The 20,037-nt window shown below is 34.9% G+C and overlaps 2 protein-coding genes across 4 annotated transcripts; one reads left to right on the top strand and one right to left on the bottom strand.

Moving 5' to 3' along the window:
* Window positions 1-470: 470 nt before the first annotated feature.
* On the top strand, window positions 471-10,676 carry LOC110939662 (homeobox-leucine zipper protein MERISTEM L1). 3 transcript variants are annotated; one of them, XR_002592357.2, is made up of 13 exons: window positions 471-689; window positions 1,386-1,634; window positions 1,989-2,106; window positions 7,287-7,475; window positions 7,589-8,011; window positions 8,100-8,201; window positions 8,308-8,508; window positions 8,621-8,795; window positions 8,912-9,183; window positions 9,280-9,375; window positions 9,445-9,834; window positions 10,127-10,177; window positions 10,321-10,676. XR_002592357.2 is itself a non-coding variant. In XM_022181237.2 (12 exons), exons 2-11 carry the CDS (start codon window positions 1,408-1,410, stop codon window positions 9,808-9,810), a joined length of 2,169 nt encoding a protein of 722 aa, XP_022036929.1. In that variant the 5' UTR covers window positions 471-689; window positions 1,386-1,407; the 3' UTR covers window positions 9,811-9,822; window positions 10,321-10,676. The 3 variants fall into 3 exon arrangements, 2 of the variants coding, with proteins under 2 accessions (XP_022036929.1, XP_022036928.1); XM_022181237.2 differs by lacking the exon at window positions 10,127-10,177 and having other exon boundaries at window positions 9,445-9,822; XM_022181236.2 differs by lacking the exon at window positions 10,127-10,177.
* Window positions 10,677-11,886: 1,210 nt separating this feature from the next.
* LOC110939663 (tryptophan synthase beta chain 1) lies at window positions 11,887-17,355 on the bottom strand. Its single transcript, XM_022181239.2, has 5 exons — window positions 16,909-17,355; window positions 16,013-16,369; window positions 15,117-15,553; window positions 14,932-15,026; window positions 11,887-12,317 (listed from the first exon to the last, which is right to left on the bottom strand). The coding sequence occupies exons 1-5, from the start codon at window positions 17,170-17,172 to the stop codon at window positions 12,133-12,135; spliced, it is 1,338 nt and encodes a 445-aa protein (XP_022036931.1). The 5' UTR covers window positions 17,173-17,355; the 3' UTR covers window positions 11,887-12,132.
* Window positions 17,356-20,037: the final 2,682 nt, after the last annotated feature.

The following is a 20,037-nucleotide window of genomic DNA, read 5'->3' as shown; positions in this document are numbered from 1 at the left end:
GTGGAAGAGTGACGTGGTGTGACACGTCGCATACACTTTTTATAGTTAGTTTATATTTAAAAAGTAAAACATTAACCCACCTCCACGTCACATGCCAAAGCCCCTCCACGCCAGAGAAAGGGCGGTGTAGCAGCGTGGAAGAGGCCGTGTAGCGGCGTGATTGAGGCCTCCACGCCTCTTCCACGCTGCTACACCATGTGGTCTTACAACTTATAGCCCACGTGTGATATGATGCTAACCCATTAGATCTCTTCATTCTCACGAGGTTGACTTTCCCCAATTGCATCAATCGACACTGCCTTTACGATTCATAAGTTATAACTTCAAGTGTCTTTAGAAATAAACATGAAAGATTATTTATCGTTTAAAAAGATATTAATCTCTCTCCTCTCTCTCTCTCTCTTAAAGCAATAAAAGCTTCAATCCATCATAAATGCAATTGCATATCCTCTCGATACCCTCTGCATTAACTTCTCTTTCTTTGGCTGTCATCTCTTCAATTCTCCAACCTCTTCCTTTTCTTCCTCTTCTTCTCTCTCTAAGAATTGTTTACAATAAATTAGGCGATCATCACTCAGATACCGCCTGAAAACCACTGTTTTTGCTCTCTTGAAAGTGGTTTTCCGTTGGCATTCAACCTGGAAGTCCTAATATTTCATTCTTAAGCTTTGACAAATAAAAAAAACACAGTAAGTTCCTTTGCCATCTTCTTCGCTTTCATTTGTTATAAGTTGGTTACAAAAGCACATCCTTTTTTAGGTTTTTTTTTACTATCAATGTGCTTTGTTTGAAGGAGAAACTGGTCAGTGTGTGAAATAAAATAAAAAAGGTTTTTTCTTTTAACAGCTTTTTTCTACTAAATTGGGGCTAAATTTCTCAGATTTGGTCTTTGCATAGAGTACTTAAAAGTATAGACAGGTGGGAAGAATACTGTATGGATTTGTTATAATGTCCTTAACATGTGTTAGAAATTTTTATTTCAAATTTTCTTTTGTCATGATATTTGTATTAAATCAACCATTACTTAATGTACTAATAAGAAAATCCATGACCAAATTAAGAAGTATGCCTCACGAAATTGATATTTCTTCATAAATGTTCAAAAGATTAACAAGGCACTAAAAGTTTGGCTTTTGTTCAAAGAATAGAGAGACCCCAATAAATAAAATACGTCTATGCCGTTTGTGTTTTATTTATTTATTTATTTTTATTAGTTGCACAAATTTTTAGTTAATATTTATAACCTTATACTCGTCTCTATTCTTTATTTATGTTTAAATAACTATTATTTCTTTTATCTGACAATGAATGCGATCAGCAACAATTCTTATTTCGCTATAAGTTGAATTTGTATAATCAATTTGATGTTTAACCCTTTGTATCAGGATCAGTCTTGAAAAGGGAGACATGTTTCAGCCAAATATGTTTGAAAATCTTCATCATCATCTTGTTGATATGAGACATACAAACACAGAAAATAACCTTGATATGCTTAGAGATGATGATCACGATAGCAAATCAGGGACAGATATCATGGAAGCTCCTTCAGGCAACGATCAGGATTCGAATCAACATCCCAACAAAAAGAAACGTTACCATCGCCATACTCAACATCAAATCCAAGAAATGGAAGCGTAAATTGCTAATGTCCTTTTGCCTTATAGTTTATTTTGTTAGTTTGACAGATAGCTCATATGTAAGCAGTAACAAAACCTGGAAAGCTACAAAAGGGGTGAAAATTACAGTTGATAATAATTCTTCTTCTGGGTTGGGACAGAATTTATTTTTTTATACATAAATATATATTTAAAAGTATTATCTTTAAACATTCTAGCAACCAACAAATACTGATATGAGGGTGCCAGTGTAACTGCTTCTGCTTGCCCCTCCCTGAATCCATCAAATGAGTGTGTTATTTATTTTAGCAAAAATAGTTTGTGATTAGCCTTAGAGCTTTCTTGATCTTTATTTGTTTATATTCCATGTAGGTTTTTTAAAGAGTGCCCTCATCCAGATGATAAGCAAAGAAAGGAACTTGGCAGAAGACTATCCTTGGAGCCATTGCAAATAAAATTTTGGTTCCAGAATAAACGAACTCAAATGAAGGTTACTTGCACAAAAATACATATTTGCAATATGAATATTTAAGACCAGTTTATATGATGAAATATATTTTATGAAGTAATAATATATGATCCTAGTCGGTTGTGAATTAGATCCAAGTGATTTATTATGGTATCTGATTATTTATATCACATGCAAGGTTTAAAAAAACGGAAACGAGTATTGAGGCGTTTTCCCTTCGCCTCACGAGGTGTAAGTATTGAGGCGGAACGAGGCGTAAGGCTGAGGCGGTATTAATAAATAAATATTAAAATAATATATATCATAAAATAATAAATACTTAACATCAAAAAATGACTCTTCTCATCAAATCAGCAGTTAAAAACATAACAAAGATTCAAATTTCATCAAATACTTGACATAAAAAAACACAAATAGTTTCTAATTAACTCAAATAGCATAACAAACATTATTATCAAGCTACAGCCATAAGTCATAAGTCATAACAAGATCAATCAAAAGCAAGTATCTTGAACAATAAAAAGAATTGAAAGATGCAGCCATAGCAAGAATCAATAAAAAGCAGCCATAAGTCATAACAAGACCAATTAACACAATCAATAAAAATCAAGAAAGCAGTGAAGAGAACTTACCTGTATTGAAGATTGAATACGATTGAAAGAAATAATTGTATTGAAGATTGAAAGAAGATTCAAAGAAATATCAGCTGTAGTAGTGAAGAATCACGATTGAAGAATAATGCCAGATGCGTCTGTTTTTTGGATGTCTATAATAAAAAACCCTAAGGCTATTTAAAGAAACAAAAAAAATAATGGCGCTGCTAGTTTTTATTGCCGCAAATATGGTTTTGGCGCCTAAAAACCCTAATCCATCATTAAAATCCCGCCTAAAAATAATACTTACGCCTCGCCATTTTCGTACCGCCTCAGATCTGAAACTTACGCCTCACTCAACTGAGGCGTCCGTATAATTTCTGAACCTGAGGCGCCGCCTCATATGCGTTTTTCCTCCGTTTCGAACTGAGGCGCGCCTCAGTACGACCGCCTCGGCCGTTTTTTTAAACCATGATCACATGTGAACGATGAAACTCACACACTATTACTTTCCATTTTATTTTACATATAACTACGCCCCATTTTATTTTCATGTTGTTAAGGAGAAAATATATTCATATGTGAGCCTTAAGAAAGGCTTTCTTTAAATAGTGATCATAGAACCATCCCTGTGGGAATCGAACCCCAGACTTAATGATCCTAAACCTTATCCCACCCCAAGATACCACTAGGCTATAATGCCATGCACGGCATATCATTTAGCTTGAATGATGGGCACTCTTAGTCTAGTAATCCTATATTGAAAGAACTTTGTCTTTTATGATTATAGTATCTTAGCTTAATATTGGTTTCAGTAGGGATCAATTTCATTTGTTTATTGTGTTCTTGAAAAGGTTGGGAATCTTTGACATGAATTTGGTGTGCAAATTGAACAAACATGTCTAATATACTAAACGTATTAGTCCAGAGGAAATCCAAAGAAGTCTTGTTACGATGCCCAAGGCAAACATCAACAAATTACACAACCTGGGCGATCATGATGGAATCCAATCCTAGAGGCCCATTGTTTTTGAGAAGCTATAGACCTAGTGGTAGGAGCGATTTTTCGCTTACTATCCGAAGATGTTTTACTTTAAGTTGCAGGGTACAAGGATGCAAAAGATGTGTGGGAGGCGCTCCAGGTTCGGTACCTAGGGGTTGGCTCTGTTTAGAAGAATCACTTACAAACCTTTAGAAGTGAGTAGGAGATGTTATAGATGAAAGAGAATGAGACGATTGATGAGTTCAAAGGTAAGCAAAATGAAATGGTAACGAAATTTAGGAACCTTAGACCAAACTTGTAGGATGAGGTAGGGAAAGTCCTAGCAGATAGTAGCTTCGAGGTAATGCATGCCATTTGAAGAAGCTGTTAGTCAATTGAAGGCATAGAGAAAAAAAAACTAAAGTTCGTTGTAGATCCAAAGAGGATCACGGTGGTGATCAAAATTCGTTGTAAACTGCTACTTGTTCAGATGATCAAAGGGGTGGTGATCAAGGTGATAGACTATATGGACGGGTCATGCTGGGTATGAAATCAAAGGTCACGGCGCGGTGGAAGAGGACTAGGTCGAGGAAATTTCAATAGAGACAAAAGTAACCTAAAATGCTACGAGTGTGGAGCACGCAAGCACCTCACACATGAGTGTCCTAAGAGGATGAGCCTACCGAGAGATAGCGCACCATATTTTAATGGTAAATTGGATTTTAATAATCCCACTTAGAGTGATTAACCAATAATAGTCCCACTTTTAAAAATTTCTACCGGAAGCCCACCTTTTAAAAAGTTCTCATTAGTTTGAAACTGGTGACAAGGGACCATTGTGAACAAAACTTTTTGAAAGGTGGAATTGGCAGAAACAGTTTTTAAAAGTAGGATTATTATTGACCAATCACCTCTAGGTGAGATTACTAAAATCCAATTTCCTTATTTTAAATTATGTTTATTCAAATTTAGATTGCATTTACTTAGTCATATTTTCTGTTTTGTGCTCCTTTAAATCTTTTGCATTATCTCAAGTACGTCGAATATATCTTTTTCACCGTCAAAACTTTCTTCTTCTTCACAATTACCATCAAAATTTTCTTCTTCTTCTTCTTCTCAGATAACTAGTTGAACCTTAACATGGTATTAGAGCATGGTTCAACACCTTCCTCTCCGGTTGATTATCCTATTTCATCCATACCCTCCTTACCGAAAAATCAAATGGCTAGCTCCGAGATCAACAATTCCATGAAAGAGCAAACTGTTGTTCCCTTTCCCTTAACCTTGAAACTTACTTCCACCAACTACTTAGGATGGAAGACACAGATCGAAACCTTAATCTATTGATTGTATTTATATAAATTCATCTATGGCTCTTTTTAGGCATGGAAGCCAACAGAACAGTCACTCCTCACAATGATCATGTCCGATGATTCCCTTTCTGGTAATCTCCCACACATGATCTCTTCGCCAACTAAATAAAGCCATCTGTGGTCTTATATGACTCAACCACCAAAATATTCATTAATTCCTTCATTCTTGACCATGTATGCAAACTAAATAAATCCATCTATGGTCTTCGTCAAGTGTCTTGTGCCTGGTATGATGAATTAAATCTTATCTCCTTTCCATCGGTTTTAAATCACCCATATGAGTCACTTATTTTTTATTTCTCAACACTAATTCTTCTCTTATACTGGTTCTTGTCTATGTTGATGATATCGTCGTCAATGGTCCTTCACTCACACTCTTAACTAAATTCACAACTCTTCTTGCCACTAAATTCTCTCTAAAAAACCTTAGTTCTCTTTCTTATTTTCTAGGTGATGAGGTTTCCTCAAAATCATGGTATTCTACTTTCTCAACGAAAATACATCCTCGATATCCCTCTAAAAGCCAATATGAGTGACTGTAAACCAATCTCCACATCGATGGCTAACTTCAAACCTCTCACGTTAAAAGGTGGCACACCTTATACATCACACACTGATTATCGCACCTTGCTTGGAGCTTTGCAATACCTATCCCTTACACGTCTGGATATCTCCTTCCCGGTGAATAAATTATCCTAATTCATGCATGCTCCTACCTCAATTCGTTGTACAGCCTTGAAATGGCTATTGCGATATCTACATGGCACCTTACATGATGGGATCATAATTCGTCGTAACTCTCCCCTAACACCACATGCCTTTACCGATGCCGATTGGGCAGGGGATAAAGCTAATTACCCAAGCACTAGGGGATACATTGTTTATCTTGGTTCTATTCCTCTCCAGGAGCTCTAAAAGACAAAGCACACTTGCTAGAAGCTCAACGGAGGCTGAATTTCGAGCCGTTGCATCAACATCCACGAGATGTAATGGTTACAATCCCTATTAAGTGAGCTAGGTTTTCAATCTACTACAACTCTTACAATATATTGTGATAACTTAAGTGCAACTTCTTACTCCGCAAACCCAGTTTCCACTAACGAATGAAACGGAATGCATAGGATTATCATTTTGTTAGAGAAAAAGGCCAAGATGGTCCCTTCATGTTCATCACATTGCAGGTGACGATCAATTAGCAGATGCTTGACCAAACCTTATTCAGACCACGGTTTCAATACTTCATATCCTAGATTGCTCTCCTCTCCGGGTCGTCCATCTTGCGGGGGCATATTGAGAAATAACCCGCCATATTTTAATTTTTTTTTGAACAACAAATGTTACTCCCACTCTATTACACTTAATCCCAATTTATTCCCTGTTTCCCATGTTTGAACTTTGAGATCTCCCCTTTAAGAGGCCTATGGCTCTACTGAGTGGGCTAGCCCAAATTGGCTTGCCATATTTTAAATTATGTTTATTCAAATTAAAATTTCATTTACTTAGTGATATTTTCTGTTTTGTGATCCATGTAATCTCATGTATTATCTCATGTGCATCACATATATCTATACCATTCTTCATTCATCGGAAATTAGGATTACCATCAAAGCTTTCTTCTTCTCTGATTACCCCGCTGTACCTTCATAGAGCCAACTTTAGCCTAGGTGAGAAGCGTTCAAGTTCAAAACTAAGAGGGACAGTGGCGTTAATTCTTAGGAAAACGAGCCATCCGAACTGCAAAACAACATATATATTCAAGAGTTTAAAGTATTTACGTTTTCTAGTTAGAATTGTTTAAACTTTAAAGTTTGAATTTAGGTTTATCGGGATTGTTTATATTTATCAGGTTGGTATGTGTGAGTACGTATTAGGTTAGCATTAGTATGTTTTCCTTGTATAAATAGGGATCAATGTAATTTGTTTATTGTGGGTTGAATTTTAGTAATAAAATATAAAAGAGTTGTAGCTAGTTTGCTACAAAAATCCATGTGTTCATTGATCAAAACGGTTCTGGGCCAACAAATAACACTATGTTAGTTAGCTACTCAACCCCATTTTTCTGTTTACTTGTGTGATGAGTAATTAAATACACAATCCACTACTCATGGTAAATTGGTTTGAGTTGGGATGTACCTCTTTGATATTGAATTACGTGTACACTTCCATATAGGTTTGTATAGAACTGACGTTATATTAAATAAACTATAACTTCTCAATTTTTTCTTTCCTTTTTTCATTTTTCTTCTAAATTAGGCTCAACACGAACGCTATGACAACACACAACTGAGGAGTGAAAATGAAAAACTCCGAGCAGAGAACATACGATTCAAGGAAGCTCTCAGCAATGCTGCTTGTCCAAACTGTGGTGGACCAGCTGCTGTTGGGGAAATGTCTTTTGATGAACAACATTTAAGGATTGAAAATGTTCGTCTACGAGAGGAAGTATGTGTTAAATTTTACCATAAGTAAACATATTTTCCTGGCATAACTAGTGCAATTTGTATAGCTCCTATAATTTTTTGAAATCACTTTCAAGTTTATTTTCCTTTTGACAGATTGACAGGATATCCGGAATTGCTGCCAAGTACGTTGGCAAGCCAACACTCACTTACCCTGATGTTTCATCTCACGGACCGTCTCGTTCCCTTAACTCACAACAAGGAATGGTGGGAGAGATGTTTGGAGCAAGTGACCTTCTACGGTCCATGGTTGGCCCTACTGAGACTGAGAAACCTATTATTGTTGAGCTTGCTGTTACAGCCATGGAGGAACTAATCAGAATGGCTCAGGTTGGTGAACCCGTGTGGGTTCCAACCTCAGATAATTCATCTCATGAAACCTTGAGTGAAGACGAGTATCTACGGTCATTTCCTAGAGGCATTGGACCGAAACCAATGGGACTGAAATCCGAAGCTTCAAGGGAATCCAAGGTTGTCATCATGAATCATAGGACTCTTGTGGAAATTCTAATGGATGTGGTATGTGCTTACTGAATAAACAATTTTTTTGTCAACTTCCTTTTGAATTTCGAACTAAATAAACTAACAATTTTTTTTTTATTTTCAGAATCAATGGTCAAATGTCTTTTGTGGCATTGTTTCCAGAGCAATGACTCTAGAAGTACTTTCAACTGGGGTGGCTGGCAATTACAATGGAGCTATGCAAGTGGTAAGGGGACCAGTCATTTAAAGTCATGTGTTGAGTGATACATTAACTTTTAGAACCCAAATCCGATTGAATCTATTTTGTTATCTAAAAATGATGATCTTTCCAGATGACAGCTGAGTACCAAGTTCCTTCACCACTCGTCCCAACACGAGAGAACTATTTCGTTCGGTATTGTAAACAACAAGATGATGGAACGTGGGTTGTGGTTGATGTATCCTTGGATAATTTGCGATCATCATTGATATCAAGATGTAGAAGAAGGCCTTCGGGTTGTTTGATTCAAGAGCTGCCCAATGGGTACTCAAAGGTATAAATTCTTCTAGCTTCACAAAAAACTCTTTATTAACTTTTATGATGTAATAAATGCAAAGGTGGAAGTAAATGAATTTCCTGAATTCGTGTTTTATTTCTATTTCTAGGTGACATGGGTTGAACATATTGAAGTTGATGACGGGCCCGTTCATGATATTTACAAGGTGCTAGTAAGCTCTGGTTTAGCATTTGGTGCAAAAAGATGGGTAGCAACTTTAGAGAGGCAATGTGAAAGATTTGCAAGTGCAATGGCTAGCAATATTCCAGCAGGAGATGTAGGAGGCAAGTATATTTGAACTTGTTCACATTCTGTTATAGTATTATTTCCAAATTGAAGAAATCGCTTTTCTAAATTCTTAATTTGATAAAATAAATAATTCTGTTCATTCATTTGATAGTTATAACCACTCCTGAAGGGAGAAAGAGTATGATGAAGTTAGCTGAGAGAATGGTTTTGAGCTTCTGTAGCGGGGTTGGTGCTTCAACTGCCCACACATGGACGGCTTTATCTGGTAGTGGACCAGATGATGTGCGGGTAATGACCAGAAAGAGTATGGATGATCCAGGCAGACCTCCTGGTATCGTGCTAAGTGCGGCAACTTCATTTTGGTTACCAATTCCACCAAAACAGGTTTTCGAATTTCTTCGCGATGAGAACTCTAGGAGTGAGGTAATCCATTTTTGTTTAATAGATCCCTTGAAAAACCATATACATAACAAGAATACTAAGTTTAACTCATTGGTTGCATGTATGTCCTATGTCCAGTGGGACATTCTTTCAAATTGTGGACTGGTTCAAGAAATGGCGCACATTGCCAATGGTCGTGATCCAGGAAATTGTGTTTCCCTTTTGCGAGTTAATGTAAGTTCTAAAATTAAACAAAACACAATTAGTGATCCTCATTTAACTTTCAACTTGTTTATGCTGTAGAGCGCAAATTCAAGCCAGAGCAACATGCTTATACTACAAGAGAGTTCAAGTGATCCTACAGGATCTTATGTTATATACGCACCTGTAGATATTGCATCTATGAATGTTGTATTAAGTGGGGGTGATCCAGATTATGTTGCGTTGCTACCATCTGGTTTTGCCATACTTCCTGATGGACCTGGACAGTATGAAGGTGGAGTTCTTGAGGTTGGAACTGGCGGATCACTAATAACGGTTGCATTCCAAATTTTAGTTGATTCAGTTCCCACTGCCAAAATATCACTAGGATCAGTAGCAACAGTTAATACCCTAATTAAGTGCACAGTTGAAAGGATCAAATGTGCAGTAGCTTCTAACAATCCATGAGGAATACTATGGGCAATTTAAATGGTAAGGCATTCAACTACCTCACCTGAAAACTTTCTATTTTAAAGCTATCATGCATTTCTAATTTTGTGTTTGTTAACCTCACTGATTATTTAAAAAGGTGATAAATTTATATTATTCTATACCAATAAATGCGAGCACCTCTAGTAACTATAATTAGCAGAAGGGATAACTGCACCTTCTTGCCGCTGTATTAGCTCCATCACCACTAATTGTCAGCAGTGGTTAACGTAGTATATATGGTTTGTTATCTACGTGTTATCGACCTCACCTGATTAGATTTTGATAATTATAGGACAAACTCTTCATTCTCGCTGATGAGCAGAAAGAGGTTATCAATAGAAAGGTCATGAGAAACTTTATATTGTTCTATTCTAAACAAAAAGTGGAATGCAGCCTCTAGCCCCTATCTGGCTCCATCAGTTCTTGTTATTGTCAATTGTGGTTCACACAATGTGTTCTGATATTTATGTGTTGTGTATGTTGCAGTGCCGTGAATGGAAGAGGCGAAAAGATCTATGCAGGCGATGATTTCTCTTTATCTTTTTTAACAGATTGAAGAAGTCAAGAACGCACCTTGGATGAATCTAGGCATCTGAGGATGGTGTCTGATGCAACATCAGGAAACCATTTTCACTGTTTCATGGTTTATAGGTTCGGGTATTGACTTTGACCATCTTGAAGATTTTAGAGTAAACATCGATCCTGTCTAGTGAATTCTAGTTTAGACTTTCAAATACTTGGTTTTGCTATAAGATTTCGTTAGGGATTTTCAGGTTTATGCGTTTTGAACAAAACTTAAATTGGTAGCCTGCTTGAAGCTACTGGCAACAACTCTTTTTGCCTTTGTAGTTTTTTTTTTTTTTTTTTTTTTTTTTTTTTTTTTTTTTTGTTGGAGGTTTAGCCATTCTTGGCTCGGTTTATCTTGGGAAGAAATACATGATTGTTATCTTTTTTTTGAACGAATGGTTTTATCTAAATCATATATTGCTTTCATGTCTCCATACATGCATAGAAAAAGGTTATAAGCTTACAAAAACTCTTGGTAACCGAAGAATTATGGGTAAGCTCCGGCTAGGACTTCAACTCGCTAACTGCAAAACCAAACACCTTTAGGACTCGTTACAGGAATGGGTTTATTCCTGTAACCACCCTCTGGCGTGAGAATAAGTCTCGGTTTGGGAGAAAGAAAGTATGAGTAGAGAGAGAGAGAGTAAACGAGAACAAGATAATTCATACCTTAGTTTGATGTTTACCTCTATTTATTGTTTACCATTAGGGTTTCCCCTAATTTAGGATGGGCTCCGATAAGTTAGGGATTTGCATGATATTCCCAAAAGTTTAGAGATTTAGTTACGTGATTTATCAATGCAAAATGAAACATTCTAAAATAAACATGTGTAAAATATTTATAATAAAATAATAGTTAATGACCGGGTCGGGTTAGCCGATCCGAGTCATACCTCGTCAGTAACGTACTTAAACAGTAGCCAATGTTGGAACTAATTGGATCAAAGAAAACACGAACGCTTGGATTTGGATTTTGGAGACACCCGGTCTCGAACTCTTTCTTATTAGCAAAATTCGGGAAAATAAACTAATTTCATGAACCGATATTTTTACCAGACACTTGAACAATCATACATAATCTAATACGAAAACTAATAACTAATTAAATAAACAAACAAACATGATACTAAACACTTTAATTCAAAATTTAAAATCTTTTACATTGGGATTGTTTTTCGATGTTTCTTGGCGCCCTGCCTACATTGAATTGATGCTAACTTTCGTTTCGATTTCATCTTGGCCTTCTTCCGAAATTGAGGAACGCTATTCTAAGATTTTCTTTGGATGCTCTATTCTTTGTTTTCTTCTTATAGTGACATATGACTACTTTTGATTTGATCCTTTTCAACCAACGCTTATACCACGTGATGCCCAGCATCGATTAATATTTAGGATCAATTTGATTATGTTTTTGGATGAACAAACATGGAGTATGCACATAAATGTTCAGGGACTCGGTGAAACAAGGATGGGGAGACAACCAAATACACACAAAAGCACACTATATATACATTTCACAATTAATATGGGTACATATGAGGGTATCTATTCCACAGACTTGACGGTTAAATAACCGCTTTTGTAACTACCTAACTAACATAACTATTGGATGATAAATCTTGTTTCTAAACCACAATTGACTTTTATCTTTGACTTCTAACTTAGTAAGTTACAATAGCATTGGTTTTAGTAGTGATCTAATTCTGCTATTCACTTTCTAACACATATATATTAAATTTCATCCATTTGAAAACTTTTGAGGACTGTAGTGGCATCGTTGTACCCGCTACCGCTACAGTTAACTACAACTTTCGCCCCATTAGGTAGCGTTGGGCAAAGCTTTTCAAGATATGCCAAGGCATGAGACGCCTCCAATGCAGGAACTATCCCTTCAAGACGACATAGTCTTTTGTATGCTGCATTCGATCAATACAAAAAAATAGTATCATGAAATCTACGTAAGTGATGGAACCCTAATTTGTGGTAGCATATGAGTCACTAACAGCCTCATTAGTAACTATAAATAAATCGTCACTAAGGGTTGATAATGGTGATAACTATGGTATCCATAACCGAGTCGACTGGTTGTCAACACCATTTCAAATGGAAATAAAAAATCATTTTGGATAAAGTGCATTTAATTTTCGAGTGATAAAGATTTTGTGCTCACCATGAGGTTTTCTTTCATTAAAGATAGAGTAAATTATAAAAATCGTCCTTTATTTATTTCACTTATTACAAACTGTGTCATTTGTTTTCAGTAATTACAGAAAACGTACTCGATGTTTGCAAACCCTTGTAAGTTATGTCCTTTAGCTCTAACTCAGTTATTTTTTTGTGGTTAAATCTTACCAAATGGACCCCACATGAGGGTATTTTGGTTATTTTACTCTCATGTGGGTTCCATTTTATCAGATTTAACCATAAAAATACACTCATGTGGGGTCCACTTGGTCAGATTTAATCACCAAAATTAACTGAGTTAGGACTAAATGACATAACTTGCAAGGGTTTGCAAACAACATGAGTATGTTTTCTGTAATTATTGAAAACAAAAAACACAGTTTGCAATAAGTGACCACATAAAGAACGATTTTTGTAATTTACTCTTAAAGATATGATGATGCTATGATATTACTATATATTATTACTATATATTACTAAAGGAATTGAAATGAATAGTGATTTTAATATTATAAGAATATATAGTTTTTTAATACTTTTATTATTTTAGTATTATAATATACTAATAGTTATTTTATTTACTTTTTAACTTTAATCCTTTTTTTAATATCAGGGGTTGGGATAAGCTTAGTGTCAACCGGTATTGAATCAGTACTGGTTTCGAAAATACCGGTACGGTCCTGTTCGGTATCAGTACATGAAGGTAAGAACCGACCCTAATACAGAAAACGTCAAAAGTTGGTGCCGAATTGATATTGTAAATCTTTTGTTTCGGGAAATTTAGTGCTGCTATCCGGTACCATTTGCTCATCCCTAATCACGGTTATCGTACCAACAACGGTATCGTACAACTTTTTTTTTGTTGATTTTCTTCAACTTTTAATTTTTTCTATTTTTTTTGGTTTCAGGGGTAGGGATGAGGTCGGTGCCAACCGGTACAGAATCGGTACTGATACCGAAAATACCGGTTTCGGTACCGGTATATGAAGGTAAAAAACGATAGCAAACCGGTACCAGGAACGCCAAAAGTCGGTACCGAATTGGTACTTAAGATCTTTTGGTTCCGCAAATTTGGTATCGGTACTTAGAACAATTTGCTCATCTCTCTGACCACGGGTTTCATACGAACAACATCGTTACCAAACAACTTTTTTGGTTGATTTTCTTTGGGTTATCTTTTCCGTTTTTTTAATAATTCTCTTTTCTTTTTTAGAACATATATTATCGATTAATTTGATACTTCTTTAATATTATACGTTTATAACTTTTTCTTAAAACTTAAGTACGTAGTTATGATTGATTTTTTCCCGGACATTCCGTTATAAATTTTGTTAAAAACAAAATTGTACTAATAATAAAGTATTTATTTGGTATCATAAAATAGTACGATAATAAACTAAATCGTTCTAATGGTTTAGCTTTCTAAACGACATGCTTTATTTTCAAATCATGTTTGTTTTACATTAACATTTGCTCGGTTTCGCCGCAACGCACGACGAAATAAACTAGTTTCATCAAAAGTTTTAAATGTATTTGGTGTTAATAAAAAAATACATTTTCTTTACTTGACGTCTAGTTTAATTATATGAACAAACAGGGTAATTATATGTATTTGTGTTTGTTATATATGGCTATGCTCAGGCCTGCTCCAAGTAGTGAAGCAAAGGCTTTGGATCCTCAAAATTTTGATGCCTCTGATTAAACAAAATTATATATAATTATAATGTGAATATTAATATCTAAATTGATGATAAAGCTGAACAGTGCTGTTGTAGCTAGTGCTGTTGTAGCTTAGTGTCAAGAAATCAAATCCGTCTAAGTGGAAACTCTAGTTCGAATACAAGGAACTGTTTTTTAACCTTTTTTAACTGACCAGGCCAGGCCCAAAAAAATCAAATTTTGAGCGTAGAATCAGGGCTTTGTTGAGGATGAAATAATTATGAATTCTATTAGGATGGTTTTGTTTAAAACTATTTTTTTCATATCATCTTTCAAACATAATAACTTTGTATTACCCCCCATATTTTAATGTTTCCAAACTTCCATTACCATTCTTCATCACTCCTTACTTTTGTTTGTTTTCTTAATTGCTTCCTATATGTGCTCATGAATAATCCACCTATCCTCATCAATTGTTCATATATGCTCATGTTTGTTTAATTGTGTTAGTTGACTATATGTTTAGGGTTTCAATAATTTTTGAAGTTGATTGCTTCATATTTCTATGTCAAATCAAAATCATAAGTATGTATTTGGTCACTTAAAAGCGTTAATATTTAGAATGGGCCCAATTCTTATTTCAGTTTGGGCCTCAAAATAGGTTGAGCCGGCCCTGACTATGCTTACCGTCAAGAGCTTCTTCATCATTAACTGTATAACACTCAATTCTGCCAGCATCTTTTAGAAAACTTAGCTCTGGGCTTACACCTGGAAACTCCAATCTTCAAAAGAAATAAATTTATCATTTAGGATCTAATAAGACTTAACAAATTTTATTTTGGTTGAAAATGTAAAAAATCAGTAATACTCACCCACTAGCAACCGATTGTGTTTTTGTGATTTGGCCATCTCCATCTTGTAGCAAATAACACATGGCTCCATGATAAACACCAACTTCACCTCTTACAAGACTAGCCGAATGTAACTCACCGGTGTTACCTCCTACTCCACCACCCTCAACACCAATCATCCGTACGTTTTTGTCACTTATAAATTCATGAAAGAGACCTAATGCATTGCAACCAGTCCCCACACAGGCTATCAAAATATCTGGAGTCCCACCCCACTTCTCCATTGCTTGCTTCCTTGTTTCTTTTCCATTCACAGAATTGAATTCACGGACCATGGTCGGGATTGGGTGCGGGCCCACAGCCGTTCCAGCTAAGTAATAGCCAGTTTGTAGCTTTTCTATCCATTCCCTAGTTGATTCTGAAGCTGCTGCCTGGAAACCTCCATCAACAGGCTTAACCTATAACACAAATAGTCAATAGTTAGTTTCTTCATTTGTTATTCCAAAAACAGAATTTCCCAAAGTAGGATATATTTACTTCACACTGAAACAAAAAATAAATAAATAAATAAATAAATAAATAAAGGCTAAAGTATTAAATAGAGATTTGTTGTTCAATTCTCATTTAGAAATACAAGTGAAATTTTTATAAACTTTTCCACCACAAATTTTAATACTCAGATTTGAAGAAAGTTATATTTAGATTGAAATTGCATTAAGGTTCGGAATTGATTTTCCATGCTTTTCAACTTATATCTTACTTTTTAAGAAGTTCCATTTACCTTTCTCCTTATCAGATACAGTATTTTTTTATACTCTTAGATTCTATCCATGTAATTCGCTAATTTGTTAAATGACTCAAATATATCAAATTTTGATAAATACTAGCTAACTTTGGCTCAGAGAAAACGAAATTACCTTGGCTCCAAGCAACTCCATTAGTTGCACATTTGAAGGTTTTCTTAGTATATCTTTGGTTCCAACGAAAACAGTACAATCTAGAGATAACTTAGCACACACAGCAGCTACTGCAACACCATGGTGGCCGGTACTTGTCACTGTTATAATACTCTTTCGGCCCATCCGTTTTGCCAAAATCGCTTGTGAAACAACATTGTTCATCTTGTATGATCCTCCATGACTTAGATCCTCTCTCTTAATATATATTTCAGGCCCTCTTCCATTGATGTTCTTGTAGTTATCTGTAAGCTTTTGGGCATGGTAAAGAGGCGTTTCACGTCCTACATAGTCCCTCAGTGCAGTTTCTACCTCCATCTACATATGTTCATACTTTAGGATCAAGAAATCTTTGATATAACGTAAGGAAGGGTGAAGTTCGGCTACAAAGTCTATTTTTCCTACAAAGTGTATAAAGTTATAAAACACCACAATTTCAGTCATAAAACACACTCAAAACCCACAAATAACATAATGAAGATCACTAAAACATAATATCCAAACCCTAAAAGTCCATTAAAACTTCAAACACACCATTGTAGAACTATGAATATAAAACACAACATGATAATCAACACAAAACACACTAATATTAGCCGTTCGATAATCAAAGTCTTATCATCCAAAACACAACAAACCTACAAATATGACGTTTTAGTAATCTTCAATTGTTATATGTGGGTTTTGAGTGTGTTTTATGGTTGACATTATGATATTTTATGACTTTTTACACTTTGTAGGAAAATATACTTTGTAGCCAACTCCCACCCACGTAAGGAAAAAATAAATAACATTATATTAATTAACTAACTGATTTGCGGTGCATAACATACATGATAAAAGATTTTCTAATCTACCTTAAACTCATCATCAAGCAAAACGGAATTGAACTCGTACTCAAGTTCTGCTAACGGGGTTATCAGAACTTCGGCTACAAACTTTCCTCCAAAGTTTCCGAACTTTCCGACAATATTAGGAACTTCTACTCTCGAAACAGTACTTAATGTCTTTGTGCAAGATTTACTTGTGTACTTTAGGTTTGTGTTGAGAGTCGGTGGCTCAACAGCTGGCACGACCTTCCCAACACAGGGGAGAGAGAGAGTTGTGTAATTGCATGCCATTTTTTTGGAGAAAACCAAAGCTGTTCAATAAGTGGCGAGTGCTGGCTATGGTCTAGAAGCAATTTATAGTGAAAAAATGTATCGTTTCACAGTACAAAGACTAATAATAAAAGCTAATAAAACACATGTGATACTTTGTTTTCATAATACATTGACTGTTTAACAGAAAAAAAAAAAAAAAAAGCTATATTGTCCCTTACTTTTAAAAAAATGAAAACAATCACGCAAGTTCACCCCGGTCCAGTTCAAATTCAGAAGTGGGAAACACGTGTAACGTTATCCTTTTCTCATCGTTACTGCCATTAATTGCATTGATCTTGAACTCAGTTTTAGTAAAATTAGGGGAGCTGGACTCTCAAAATCCAGTATTTTACACTACAAAAAAGTTTCGAAAATTTTTGATAAATTTAGCACTACGAAGCAGAACCCCCCCCCCCCTCCCCCCGGCCCATGAAAAGATCCGCCAGCGATCACACGCAAGGTTCATATCCATCTATGTCCTAGGTAATACTTGATCCATTGGCACCTCAAAGCCACATCAGATTTGCAAAATTCCCTCAAAAATCCTCACTTTTTTTTTATAATGTACAAATATCCACAAACTCCATTAAAGAATATTATATATATATATATATATATAGGGGAAGGTTCAAATGAAAACCACTAGTTAACGCGAAAACTTGAAAACTAATTAAAAAAAGCCAAAAAAACATACAAAAATTTTTTTTTTAATTTTTTTTTTGCAATCCAAATTTCGCAGGTTTTTTAATATAAAAAAAATTTCAAAAAAAAAAAAAAGTTTTTTTGTGTAGTACACATGTGTAATACTGCACATATGTATGTGTACTACACATGTGTATTATTACACATGTGCACTACACAAAAATTTTTTTTTTTTGAAAAATTTTTTTTTATATATAAAAACTAGCGATTTTTATTAAAAAAAAAAATTTGTGTGTTTTTAGGCTTTTTTTAGTTAGTTTTCGAGTTTTCGCGTTAAAAGTGGTTTTCATTTGAACCATCCCCTATATATATATATATATAGGGTAGGGTTCCAGCTTGAACAACCTTCCAAGAGTGAACTGCGTGAACAGATATGGACCTTTGATTTCCTTTTTAGTTGTTAAGGGTAGAATTGTAATTACATAAAAAATTAAATTTAAATCATTATTTTAATAATTGAATTAAGTTACATCTTTCCTAATTTAAATTCATTATCCACATTATGTTTATTTATTAATAAGATAATTATCAAAACAAACAACAAATCACCAGATTTCAATTTTAATTTTTATTTCAGATTTTATCACCAAAATTCAAATTTTGTTTTTTAAGATCCACGCAACCTCCATATTTCAACGGCATGTACATGTGTACTTGGATATAAAAAGAACAGTACACATGTGTACTCAGCATCGTACATATGTGTAAAGTAATTCACAGGTGTACATCAGCATTCAATACAAAAAAAAATTCTGAGATATCACAAAAACAGATGATATACACATGTGTACATCGCATTAAAAAGAAGGCAAAATCAAAATACACATGTGTACATCGCATTTAAACAAATAATTATTTTAATAATTGAATTAAGTTACATCTTTCATAATCCTTGATTTGATTTGTGAGAGATTTATGCAATCAATTTAAGAGGATAATTGATTACTTGATTTATGAGAGATTTATGCAATCAATTTAAGATTGAAATTACACATATACCTTTTTTGTATTTAATTAAATGGAAAAAATTAACCAAATAATTACCATCATGCCACTCACTTTAATCTCAAGATCATAAAAATCAAGGGCCCAGATCAGTTCACGCAGTTCACTCTTAGGATTTTGTTCACGTTTGAACCTAATCCTATATATTTATATATATGTGTGTGTGTGTGTATGTTTGTGGGGGATGTGAACCCCACGAAAATATTTAAACACACTAGCTTGTCAGTGGCTGCACACTAAATTTCGGGACAAAAAATTCTTGAAACATTGGGGATAATGTGACACTTCGGGTTTTTCCGCACGTTTTGTTTTGTAATGTAACTTTGGGAAATTATTGTGTGAAAGTAATAAAGGGAATTATTATATATGTTGATTAATATTTATATGTATGCATATGTAAATATAAGTGTGCGGCAATGTAGTGCCAACCGCACACAACCCCTACCTCGTACACTCCTTCAACTTATAAGTGTTTGGGTTGCACACCTTGTATCAAGCTGGCCCAACCCCCAAGCCCACCAACATTCAGATCATCCGCACACTCAAAACTGACTTTGGGAGTGTGCGGAATTTTTAAATATATAAGGGAATGAGTCGTGAACCCTAGAATGATTTGTCAAATCATTGTGATGGCTGAACATTCTTGGCAGCAAACATTCCTCTCTCTCTCCTACTTTCTCTCTCTAAAAACCCTAAATTACAGCAAACATTCTCCACTTTTCTTGGAAATCGACGGCAACAACTTTGAAGATCAACGACAATCCTTGTTCCTTTCTTTAAAGCATCATCCTCCTCATTTTCATTATACATCTTTACATCTTAAATCCCAGGTTAGTGTGCTATCTATATGAACATACTTGATGAAATAATTGCTTGAATGATTGTACACGATGAATATTAAACAAAATAAAGAACTTGGATGGTTTGATGATTCGTGTAATGACATTTCTGTGTGGATGTTTATAAGCGTGACACACTTGTTGCAAAAGTTTAAATCTTTAAAGAACATGGACAATGATCCTTGTTTAAATTTGTTCTTGACGTTGATTACATGTTTGAAATCATAAATGTGTTCATAAGGATATCCTTGTGTTCTTGAGAGAATCTATAAAGATGAATCCAAATCTATGATTAATT

This window comes from Helianthus annuus, chromosome 5 (genome assembly GCF_002127325.2).
Source record: "Helianthus annuus cultivar XRQ/B chromosome 5, HanXRQr2.0-SUNRISE, whole genome shotgun sequence".
NCBI classification, from domain to species: domain Eukaryota; kingdom Viridiplantae; phylum Streptophyta; class Magnoliopsida; order Asterales; family Asteraceae; genus Helianthus; species Helianthus annuus.
Note: the sequence above shows the minus strand (reverse complement) of the source record. Positions and strands in the feature narration are given on the sequence as shown.

What these genes read in the sequence shown, in the direction of transcription:
- LOC110939662 (XM_022181237.2), top strand. Translation starts at nt 1,408, where the DNA reads ATGTTTCAGCCAAATATGTTTGAAAATCTTCATCATCATCTTGTTGAT. An exon ending in TCCAGCAGGAGATGTAGGAG is followed by an intron (nt 8,796 to 8,911) that starts GCAAGTATATTT and finishes TTCATTTGATAG; the next exon opens with TTATAACCACTCCTGAAGGG. An exon ending in TTTCCCTTTTGCGAGTTAAT is followed by an intron (nt 9,376 to 9,444) that starts GTAAGTTCTAAA and finishes TTTATGCTGTAG; the next exon opens with AGCGCAAATTCAAGCCAGAG.
- LOC110939663 (XM_022181239.2), bottom strand. Translation starts at nt 17,172, where the DNA reads ATGGCATGCAATTACACAACTCTCTCTCTCCCCTGTGTTGGGAAGGTC. An exon ending in TGCTTGATGATGAGTTTAAG is followed by an intron (nt 16,370 to 16,908) that starts GTAGATTAGAAA and finishes GAACATATGTAG; the next exon opens with ATGGAGGTAGAAACTGCACT. An exon ending in TGGAGTTGCTTGGAGCCAAG is followed by an intron (nt 15,554 to 16,012) that starts GTAATTTCGTTT and finishes TTTGTGTTATAG; the next exon opens with GTTAAGCCTGTTGATGGAGG.